General features: G+C 50.3%; 1 protein-coding gene across 6 annotated transcripts in view; it reads right to left on the bottom strand.

Moving 5' to 3' along the window:
• CCDC9 (coiled-coil domain containing 9) overlaps window positions 1–5,124 on the bottom strand; it is a 15,893-nt gene extending 10,769 nt beyond the window's left edge. For 2 of the 6 annotated variants that reach the window (XM_012811240.2, XM_012811238.2), the window contains exons 1-4: window positions 3,265–4,270; window positions 3,017–3,121; window positions 660–758; window positions 216–464 (exon numbers count right to left, since the gene is read on the bottom strand). In XM_012811240.2, coding sequence (XP_012666694.1) covers window positions 216–464; window positions 660–758; window positions 3,017–3,121; window positions 3,265–3,453 — 642 coding nt within the window. In that variant the 5' untranslated portion in view covers window positions 3,454–4,270. Of the gene's footprint in view, window positions 1–215; window positions 465–659; window positions 759–3,016; window positions 3,122–3,264; window positions 4,271–4,311; window positions 4,901–4,975 lie in introns of those variants that run through there. The other 4 variants (XM_012811241.1, XM_012811235.2, XM_012811237.2 and 1 more) reach the window with 4 other exon arrangements.
• Between the last annotated feature and the right edge of the window lie 6,669 nt (window positions 5,125–11,793).

Here is an 11,793-nt window from a genome sequence, read left to right as displayed (position 1 = left end):
AAAAAAAAAAAAAAAAAAAAAAGAGAGAAAAGAAGACAGGAAAGGAGAGATGGAGGGAGAAAGTGGAAAGGAAGAAAGGGAGAGAAAGAGAGAGACAGAGAGACATACATCTAAAGATGGGTCAATGGGAAAAGAGTCCATGTGAGAGTAACAACAGAAAAGACAAGACAAGGAAGAGTCTCAGCCAGAGGCTTTAAGCCCTGCTCAGCTCCTACCTTGGATTTGCGGTCAGAGGTCGAGGCGTCTCCAGCTCCAGAGAGGTGAGGGGATCCCCGGCCACGGCCCCTCCGGCCACGGCCCCCACCTCCTCCTCGAGGCTGCTCTCCAGGGCTGTCCTCCCAGTTTCGGGATGTTCGGCCCATGCCTGCCCGGCCACTCTGTTGTGAGGGAGTCCGGCCCCCCTTGCTGGCTCCTGAGGGCCGAGAGGTCCCAGGAGACCTGCGGGAAGGACCTAGACTCTTTTCCTAGAGGGAAAGAGGAAATGTAGTACAGTCACTGGATCAAAGGGACTGGATGTACCCTATGTCCAGAAGGCAGCTACCAGGATCAAGGCCACCCACCAGTCTGGACAGCTAGGGGGACTCCCACATCCCAGGCCTCAACCCTTGGTTCCCTTTTCCATCCTCAGGACTCCCCCACACTGGGGATAAGCTTATCACCTCAACTGCCATGTTCTCCTTCTCCACCATGCGGCCCTTTCTGGGAGCTGTCACAGCCACTCCCTCGAGTTCAGCTTTCTTGCGGTCCTCTTCAATCTCCTAGGAGCAAGTATCCAGGGCAGAGGGAACATCAGGTGCCCTGTCTCCCAAAAACCTCCCAAATTACTCCTAGAGTAACCCAACCCAGGCCTGTCTCCAAGCTGATCATTTCAACCTCTTCCTTCAAATGCCAACATGTTGCTCCCTGCTCAGAACCCTCCTGTGCCTGTCTCCAGCGCTTCCCCACAGCCTATGGGACCCTCCAGGATCTGGCCTTGTTACCTTCCTGACCTCCTCTCTCCCTAACTCCCCCTCAATCACTCTGGCTTCCCCATTGTTCCCAGAACATACCAGGCTCATACTTGCCTCGGCAGCTTTGCACAAGCTGATCCCCCTACCAGGAGTACTCTTTCCCCAAAAAGCCATCAACCCCTCACCTCTCTCAGGTCTCTGGTCAAATGCTGCCTTCCCAGTGAGATGTCCCAACCACCTTGTATAAACCATCTCCTCTGTCATTCTTGCTGTTGTCAAATTTGTTTGATGCCCAGCATCATGTAGATTTTGCTTACTGTCTGCCTCCCCCACTGCAACAGAATCTACCCTAAGACAATAATCTGTCTATGTTGTTCACTGACATATACCCCAAGTCTAGAACACTGCCTGGCACATAACAGAAACTTTTTTTTTTAGATGAATGAATGCATGAAGAATGAAAAAGTGAAATCCATGCCTCCTTCTAGATTCAATCTCAGAGATGGCCTACTCTTGGGCTGTGTCCTGGACCCTCTCTCTTCCTCCCCGGGCCATCAGTAACTATATTGTCCTGAGCCAGGTACCTCCTCTACCCCAAAGGTTTCTGCCCCAGGTTCCTCCTTCGTCTCTAGTCTCCAGTATTGCCTTCTCCCATCCACTACCACAAAGCAGGGATCAGGATCTTCCTAAAAAGCTATTCTGACCTAGCATGCCCCTGCTCAAAGCCTCTATGGCTCACCAGCATGCTCAACAGAGTCTAAAACTCTCAGCCAGATGGCATTTAAGGCCCTGCAAGAAGACCTAGCTCATGCAGACCTCTCCAGAATAATTCTTCCCCAATTGGCCCTCCCAACTTTAAGCTCTAAGCTCTCTCTTCCAAGTATTTATACAAACTGTTCCCACTGCCTGGGACATGGTCTCCTCTTCTTTTTTTTTTTTTGTAGAGACAAGAGTATCACTTTATCACCCTCGGTAGAATGCCATGCTGTCACACAGCCCACAGCAACCTCCAACTCCTGGGCTTAGGCGATTCTCTTGCCTCAGCCTCCCAAGTAACTGGGACTACAGGTACCCACCACAACACCTTGCTATGTTTTTGTTGCAGCTTGGCTGGGGCCGGGTTTGAACCTGCCACCCTCAGTATATGGGGCCGGCGCCCTACCCACTAAGCCACAGGTGCCACTATCCTCTCCTTTTCAACTAGCTAATATTTATTCACCATTCAGGCCTCAAAGTGCCCTCCTCTAAGAAGCCCTCTCTAATGTCCCCCAAGCTGGGTCAGCAGCTACCTCTCAACTCCCAAACACCCCAAAATTCCCTCATCAGCCTTGCCAATGAATGAAGACACTGAATGAGAACAGAACTGTCTCACTGCATAGACTTGAGCATTAAAAAGTAGACACGAGGGGCTCGGCGCCTGTGGCTCAAGTGGCTAAGGTGCCAGCCACATACACCTGAGCTGGCAGGTTCGAATCCAGCCCAGGCCCGCCAAACAACAATGATGGCTGCAACCAAAAAATAGCTGGGCTTTGTGGTGAGCGCCTATAGTCCCAGCTACTTGGGAGGCGGAGGCAGGAGACTCGTTTGAGCCCAGGAGTTGGAGGTTGCTGTGAGCTGTGATGCCACAGCACTCTACCCCAGGGGACCGCTTGAGGTTCTGTCTCAAAAAAAAAAAAGAAAGAAAAAAAAAAATAGGCATGAGGACAGCGCCTGTGGCTTAAAGGAGTAGGGCGCTGGCCCCATATATCAGAGGTGGAGGGTTCAAACCTGGCTCCAGCCAAAAAAACTTCAAAAAAAAAAAAAAAGTAGGCATAGGACTGTCTCAGTAGTCAAGGATATACACTTAGCAGCACACAGCACAGGGCCTGGAACAGTGAACACCTTGGTGAATATTTACAAATGAATGAATGAATAATGTAATGGAGGAAGGAATGTCAGGCTAAGGCCTTTGGCTTTTATCTGACAATGATGGGGAGCCATGAAAAGGTTTTAAGGAAGGCAGAGGTGAGAAAAACTCACTGCGGGGAAGAGAGGGGATGGGGTCTCCCAGGGCAGGGCTAGGGCACCTGGTAGCGCCGGATGAGAGCCTCATTCTTCCGACGAAGAGCCTCGATCCTCTTGTCCAACTCGGCATCCTTCTCCTCCTTTGATTTCAAATCCAGCGTGGCTGCCTGAGACCAAGAGGCAATTGAGCAATGGGAAAAAAAAAATCACTCCCACCAGGGCCATTCAATCCAAAGTCTGAGAGTCTTCCCCCTGGATACTGTACTCTTCCCCAAAGCTCAGTTTCTAGAAATCCCATTTTTAGTCTCACCATTTTGATGGCTGCGTAGGGCTGAGGTGCCAGCAAACCACCCCTTAAGAATCTGGATGCAGCACTGAGGGTTCCTAAGGGCAGAGGGGACAAAAGGACTAAGCCCAATGGCCCCCTAATCAGCTTCATCCTCTTCCATATAGAGAGCTCCTCACATAGACACACATACACCAAAAAAAAAAAAAACATACATCACCAGAATTCTCCCTCTCCCTCTCACTCCCTCTCCCAGGGGTAGCCCCAGCCCTGCAAAAATGTAGACTCTGCCCCTCCATGATTTTTGCGGACTTCCCATGTAGTCAAACCCACCTAAGGAATGCTCCGGCCCTGCCCAATCGCAAGGAAACACCCAACACTGCTCTCTTCCAAAGGAAGATTCTAGTGTAGCCTCTTACCTCTTGTGGTAAGAGTTTTAGACCACGTTCCCTACCTAAAAAGAGCTCCAGCAGCACAACCTACAAAAGAAAAATCCAGACCCACTGTCCCATGCCCATTCTGGTACTGCTCACATGCAGGTGAACATTCTAGCTCTTCCGGGTAAGCTTTGAAAACATCCCCAACCCTACTCAAAGTTCGAGCTCCATCATCTCAGAGAACATTCTAAGTCCACGCCTCCCTCGGGGATGTCCCAACCCGCCTCCCGCCTCCTGAGAAAGCTACCCCCACATCACTCCAAAAGATTCTGAAAACAGACACAGTACCCACTGGCAAGGCTTCCTCGGCCTGGTATGATCTCCCCAGGAAGATACTCTACCCACCGCAACGAGAACAAAACTCCCTAGGGACACCCCTCGAGTTTCAGTGACAAGCTCCAACCCAGCTCCAACCCCGCTGGTATCGCCAGGGGCCTGGCCCGGACAGCCAGGAAACCGCCTTGGCCCCGCCCCAGGCTAAGGGACAACTTTGACTCCGCCTCCCGACGGATTTCTGGCCCCGCCCACACTCCTCCGTCACTAACTTGGCCTCCCTTCCGACTTCCCAGGCACCCCCATGGCCCCACCCCCTGGCTTCCCAAATAGCAGCCTGACCCCACCCTCGCCTTCTCACCTTATTATTCTGCCCGGGTCACCAGCTTCCCTAGCCCACGCTCTGACCCCGCCTCGGACTAGCCCGGTCAACTGTCTGGACACGCCCCATAATCCCGCCCCCGTCTCTCGTAGCATTAATATCTGGCTCCGCCCCCGGCTATCCTATCTGCCACCTTACCCGCCAACGCTCTGGACTCATCCCTGGTAAGGGCAAAACTTTCCGGCCCCACCTCTACCACGACCCATCAAGACCCACCAGCACCCTGGCCCCGCCCTCTGGATCCCAGCCACATTTTGGCCCCGCCCTCGCCTCCGGCGTCGTGCTCTAGAACCACTCCCGACTTCCCGACAACGATCCACTTCCACCTGAAGCAAAACTTTCTGGTCCCGCCCACAGCGTTTTCCGCCAGCATCCCGGCCCCGCCCCCAAACCGGACACAACTTTTAGGCCCCGCCCCCAGCTGCCCCCGAGCTCTGGCCCCGCCCTCAACATGGCCCGTCCCGCACTGCCAGCGCCCCGCCAGCTGCCCACGTGGGCGTCCTGTCCCCGCCCCCCGCAAAGTATTCTGGCCCCGCCTCCGCCGGCTGCTCACTACCCCGCCCGCGCCTGCTCCAGCTGCCCCCACGTGGGGCTTTAGGCCACGCCCTCCATGGGTGCTCTCACGGCCCCCTCCCCCGGTCACCTGTCCCGGAGACCCCGCGGCGTCCGCAACTCCGGCTCTGTCGGCCTCTGCGTCCGCAGCTCCCGGGCCGTTTGCGTCACTTCCCTCCTACACACGTGAGGAGGGGAAATAAAGAAGGTCATTTCCGGCCCTGGCAACCCGTTTCCGGGCGTCTTAAAGGAGACAGCCCCCTCCCCCCTCCCCCCTCCCCACCCCCGGTGGAGGCGGGCGCGGGTAGACCTGGTCTCCACTGGAGATCCGGAAGCTTGTTCGACTTCTTTCTAGATTACCTCCTTCCGGGGAAAGGAGACACGGGCACCACTCTTTGCCTTCTACATTTGTTGAAGCTGATTCCACCTCCAGCCCATCATTCCTCGTGCCTATAAGCAGGTGCCAGGCACTGGGTAGACTCCTGGAAACCTGACCTGATTTGACCCGCTCCTAACAATGAAACCTTGGAGTTAGTTTTAGAACTTGAAATTTTTCAACCCCTACAATTATTCATTCTCTAAATCAGCATTGATTTTTTTTTTTTCCTAGCAGATCGGCGCCTGTAGCACAGTGGTTCCTGCGCCAGCCACATACACCGAAGCTGGAGCGTTCGAACCCAACCCGGGCAAGCTAAACAACAGTGACAATCGCAACGAAAAATAGCCGGGCATTGTGGCGGGCACCTGTAGTCCCAGCTACTTGGGAGGCTGAGGCAGGAGATTAGCTTAAGCACAAGAGTTTGAGGTTGCTGTGAACTGCGACACCACAGGACTCTACCCAGGGCGACATAGTGAGACTCTGTCTCAAAAAATAAATAAGCAGGCTCAGCGCCTGTGGCTCAAGCGGCTAAGGCGCCAGCCACATACACCTAAGGTGGCGGGTTCGAATCCCCAGCCTGGGCCCGCCAAACAACAATGATGGCTGCAACCAAAAAATGGCCGGGCGTTGTGGTAGGCGCCTGTGGTCCCAGCTACTTGGGAGGCTGAGGCAGGAGACTCACTTGAGCCCAGGAGTTGAAGGTTGCTGTGAGCTGTGATGCCACTGCACTCTACCCAGGGTGACAGCTTGAGGCTCTGTCTCAAAAATAAATAAATAAATAAGCATTGAGTGCCGGGCCCTGTGCTGGGGGGGAGGGGGGTGCAAGGTGAGAGGGAGTCAAGATGAGGAGGAAGGCAGATTCCATCCCTGCCCTCCTGAGGGGAGACACAAGTAAATGTAAAATAACAGCAACCATGGGAGATGGCTTCCAAGAAAGGTAGAAGAAGAGGCCTGAGAGTGAGAGGGGCTGGATGTGCAGGCCTATGCAATGGTCCTGTGCTGAGTGAACTTGCTGCATTACAGGAACTGGAAGAAACTCCAAGCAGCAGCAGCTAGATTTGGCTACAGAATCCCCAGATATTGCACACATTTAACAAAAATTTAGACATAACAAACCGATTATGACAGGTGATGATCACTGTTATGGAGCACTCTCACAGGAGGTGATAACAGTTATAAGAGGACAGACTGGATTCACTGAAGTGCTGGTAATTTTATTTTGTGATTTGAAATATAGACAGTGGCAGTACCTGGTAATCCCTTGATATGGCCAGTATTAGCTTTTTAGAGATCTCTACACATACAACTTAATCCTCTTATGATTGCCCAAATGCCAACTTTACTACATCCCTTAGCTCAGATCTTTATTTAAAGGTCACCTCCTCATAGAGGACTTCTGTGAAACCACCCATTTAAAATTTAATCAAAAACATTGAGGCCAGGTGCAGTGGCTCACATCTATAGTCCTAGCACTCCTGGAGGCCTGGGCGGGTGGATTGTTGAGCTCAGGTGTTCCAAACCAGCCTGAACAGGAGCAAGACCCTGTCTCTAAAAAAAAAAAAATAATAACTAGGCAGCCATAGTGGTAGGTGCCAGTAGTCCTAGCTACCTGGAAGGCTGAGGCAAGAGGATCACTTGAACCTAAGAGTTTGAGGTTGCTATGAGCTGTGACACCACGACACTCTACTGAGGATGACAAAGTGAGACTCTGTCTCTAAATAAATAGATAAATAAGAAATAAAAATCACAAAATTTCCAGGCCAGTGGAAGGCACCATGGCTCACTCCTGTGATCCCAGCACTCTGGGAGGCTGAAACTGGTGGATTGCTTGAATTCAGAAATTCAAGACCAGTCTGAGCCAGAGCCAGAACTCCTCTCTAATAAAGAAACTACTGGGCAGCGCCTGTGGCTCAGTAGGTAGGACTGAGGCCCTATATATTGAGGGTGGTAAGTTCGAACCCAGCCCCGGCCAAACTGCAACAAAAAAATAGCGGGGCATTCTGGCGGGTACTTGTAGTCCCAGCTACTCAGGAGGCTGAGGCAAGAGAATCGCCTAAGCCCAGCTGATGGAGGTTGCTGTGAGCTGTGATGTCACAGCACTCTACTGAGGGTGATAAGGTGAGACCCTGTCTCTAAAAATAAATAAATAAATAAATAGAAATAAAAAAAATAAAGAAACTACCTAGGTGTTGTAGCATGAGTCTGTAGTCCCAGCTACTCAGGAGGCTAAGGCAAGAGGATCACTTAAGCCCAAGAGTTTGAGGTTGCTATGAGCTATGAGGCCACAGCACTCTACCCAGGGCAAAAAAGTGAGACACTATCTCAAAAATAAAAATAAAAAATCACATTGGCGGGATACCAGGACTCATGCATGTAATTCTAGCACTTTTAGAGGCCAAGGCAGGTGAATTGCCTGAGCTCAGGAGTTCAAGACCCGCCTGAGCAACACTGAGACCCTGTTTCTGAAAAATAGCCGGGTTGGGCTCGGCACCTGTGGCTCAAGCGGCTAAGGCGCCAGCCACATACACCTTAAGTGGTGGGTTCAAATCCCCAGCCCGGGCCCACCAAACAGCAATGATGGCTGCAACCAAAAAATGGCCAGGCGTTGTGGCGGGCGCCTGTAGTCCCAGCTACTCGGGAGGCTGGAGCAAGAGGAGCACTAGAGACCAGGAGTTTAAGGTTGCTGTGAGCTATGACACCTTGGCACTCTACCAAGGTGACAAAGAAAGACTCTTTGAGTAAGACTCAAAAAAAAGCAATAAAAAATAAAATAAAGGCTCAGTGCTCGTAGCACAGTGGTTACAGTGCCGGCCACATACACTGAAGCTGGCGGGTTCAAATGCAGCCGGGACCAGCTAAATAACAATGACAACTGCAACCAAAAAATAGCTGGGCATTGTGGTGGGTGCCTATAGTCTCAGCTACTTGGGAGGCTGAGGCAAGAGAATCACTTAAGCCAAGAATTTGAGGTTGCTGTGAGCTGTGACACCACAACACTCTACCGAGGGCGACACAATAAGACAGTGTCCCCAAAAATTAATTAATTAATTAATTAATTAAATTAAAATCACAAAACTTCACTTACCTTTTCCTGTTCCTACCTTTATTTCTCTACTTTTCCAGTCACTCTCTCAACAACCATGTCTTTCACTTATTTATCTTGTTTGTTTTTGTTTTTTCTTTTTAGAGACAAAGTCTCACTTTTTCACCCTCAGTAGAGTGCTGTCGCATCACAGCTCACAGCAACCTCCAGCTCTTGGGCTTAGGTTATTCTCTTGCCTCAGCCTCCCACGTAGCTGGGACTATAGGTGCTCACCACAACACCTGGCTATTTTTTTGTTGCAGTTTGGCCAGGGCCGGGTTGGAACCCACCACCCTGGGTATATGGGGCTGGCACCCTATTCACTGAGCTGCAGGTGCCACCCAACTTACTTATCTTGTTCACTATCTCCTTCATTGTTGTCTGTTTCTTTTCTTTTCTTTTTTTTTTTTTTTTTGAGACAGAGCCTCATTCTTAAAAGAGGCAAGAGGATCACTTAAGCCCAAGTTGGAGTTTGCTGAGAGCTATGACACCATGGTACTCTACCAACAGTGACAGCTTGAGACTCTGTCTCAAAAAAAAAAAAAAGTGGGGCACCTGCTGGCCCCATATGCCAAGGGTGGCGGGTTCAAACCCGGCCCCAGCCAAACTGCAACAAAAAAATAGCTGGGTGTTGTGGCACGTGCCTGTAGTCCCAGCTACTTGGAGGCAAAGGCAAGAGAATTGCCTAAGCCCAGGAGTTGGAGGTTGTTGTTAGCTGTGACGCCATCGCAGTCTATCAAGGGCGATAAAATGAGACTGTATCTCTACAAAAAAAACAAAAGTGAAGCTGAGCCTTTATCTACAGGAGATGAGAAGATCAGAGTGAGACAGCCACTGACAATGCCTCCCTGGGGCACTCAATATTTCCATCCAATCTCTCTGGGTAGCTACAGGAACCAGCATCAGCTCCACTTTACAAATGAGGGCCAGCAAGGTTAAGTAATCCAAAAGTCAGCTAAGGTACCACTGCTGGGCGCCTGTGTGGGGTCAAGCCACAGGCTCTTACCCATGACAGTCCTGATATCAGCCTGTCCCAGCCAGCCAAGGAGGTGGACACTGTCAAGCCTGTATTTTTTTTTTTTTGAGACAGAGTCTCACTATGTCACCCTCAGTAGAGTGTGATGACATCACAGCTCACAGCAACGTCAAATTCCTGAGTTAAGCAATTCTCTTGCTTCAGCCTCCCAAGTAGCTGGGAGTACAGGTGACCACCACAATATCCAGCTATTTTTTGGTTGCAGTTGTCATTGTTGTTTAGCAGGCCCCAGGCCAGGCTCAAACCCACCAGCCTCAGAGTATGTGGCTGGTGCTCTACTCACTGAGCTATGGGTGCTGAGCCAAGCCTGTCCTAAAGATGAAGACAGCAGGCCTAGAAAGTGGCTGCACTCTCCCTAAATCACCCACCTACTTGGCTCGGCGCCTGTGGCTCAAGCAGCTAAGGCGCCAGCCACATACACCTAAGGTGGCGGGTTTGAATCCCCAGCCCAGGCCCGCCAAACAACAATGATGGCTGCAACCAAAAAATGGCCAGGCATTGTGGCAGGTGCCTGTAGTCCCAGCTACTTGGGAGGCGGAGGCAGGAGACTCGCTTGAGCCCAGGAGTTGGAGGTTGCTGTGAGCTGTGATGCCATGGCACTCTACCCAGGGGGGATAGCTTGAGGCTCTGTCTAAAAAAAAAAAAAAAAAAAATCACCCACCTACTTAGCAGCCAGCCTAGAATCTGAACCCAGGTCTGCTTGACCTGGCAGAGACATGGTAGAGAGCAGATGAGCTCATGGACTCTGAGTCCAGGCTGCCTGAGTTCAAATCCCAGCTTTGCCACCTGTGCTGTGGAAACACGGGGAAGTTACTTAACTTCTCTGGGACTCCGTGTCTTCAGCCATAAATGCGGATAATAATAGTGCCCTCCTGAGGATGTTGGGGGATGTAGCAGGATGAATAATAGCTCCCCAAGATATCCATGTCCTGGTCCCTGGGACATGTGAATGTTGGCAAAAGGAATGTTGCAGCTATGATTAGATTAAGGATCTTGCAATTAGAAGATTATACTGGGTTATCTGGGTGGGGTCAGCAGAATCATAAGTGTCCATATAAAAGGGAGAAGAAAAAGGACATGAGAAGAGTTGTAACTCATGCCTGCAAACCTAGCTCTTTGGGAGGCCAGGGTGGGAGATTCACTCGAGGCCAGGAGTTCTAGACCAGCCTAAGCAACTTATTGAGACACCTTTTCAACAAAATATGGAAAAATGAGCCAGTATTGTGGCATGTGCCTGTAGTCCCAGCTACTCAGGAGGATCAATTGAGCCCAAGAGTTTGAGGCTGCTGTGAGCCAAGATCATAGCACTCTAGACCTGGCAAAAGAATGAGACTCTATCTAAAAAAAAAAAAAAAAAAACACCAAAAACAGAAAACAGTGCAAACCACACACTAAGTGCGTATAACTATTACTATTATTATTACCTGAGACCCCTGGGCAAGTAATACCAGCTCATTGCCTACAAGCAACATGCCACAACTGTCTGCTCACCTGTTGGGTAACAGGATGCTCTCCTTCAATTTGCATCCCAGTCCTAAGATGTAAGTGTCTTATTTATACCCATTTTATGGATTGGGAAATAGGCTCATCAAGGTTCCCCTGCCCAAGGCGGCACAGCCACTGAGTGACTATTTTAGTTTCCTAGGGCTGTGGTAATAAATTAGCACAGCCTGGGTGGCTTAAAATAACAAAAAATTATTTCTCACAGCTCTGGAGGCCAGAAGCCTGAAATCAAGGTTGTTAGCAGAGTTGGTTCCTCTGCAGGCTCTGAGGGAGAATCCATGCCATGCCTCCTGGCTTCTGGTGGCTTCCAGCAAGTCCATTCGTTGGCTTGTAGATGTATGGCTTTAATATTGCCTCTATCTTCACATGGTCTTCACCTCTGTGACTCTATCTTTTTTTTTTGTAATATTTATTTATTTTGCAGGTTTTGGCCCGGGCTGGGTTTGAACCCGCCACCTCCAGCATATGGAGCCAGTGCCCTACTCCTTTGAGTTACAGGAGCTGCCCTGTGACTCTATCTTTTATAAGGACACCAGTCATTGGATTTGGGCCCACCCTAATCTAGGATGATCTCATCTCAAGATCCTTACTTTAAATACTTCTGCAAAAATCCTTAAGTCCATTTTGCTATTACTATAACAGAATGCTGCAGACGGGGGGAGTTTATAGACAATAGAAGTTTTTGCTTGTTTGCTTGTTTGTTTTTGAGACAGAGTCTTACTTTGTTGCCTTCAGTAAAGTGCCCTGGCCACTGGGCCCAGCGACAATAGAAGTTTATTTCCAGAGATTGTGAATACCAAGTGGCCACATTTGGTGATGGCCTTCTTGCTGTGTCATCCCATGACAGAAGGGTGGGAGGGCACAAAAGCATGTGTACAGGAGAGCCAAATTCACTTTTTTTTTTTTTTT

Source organism: Otolemur garnettii, unplaced genomic scaffold (assembly GCF_000181295.1).
Source record: "Otolemur garnettii isolate 467f Iridium unplaced genomic scaffold, OtoGar3 scaffold00152, whole genome shotgun sequence".
Taxonomy (NCBI): domain Eukaryota; kingdom Metazoa; phylum Chordata; class Mammalia; order Primates; family Galagidae; genus Otolemur; species Otolemur garnettii.
Note: the sequence above shows the minus strand (reverse complement) of the source record. Positions and strands in the feature narration are given on the sequence as shown.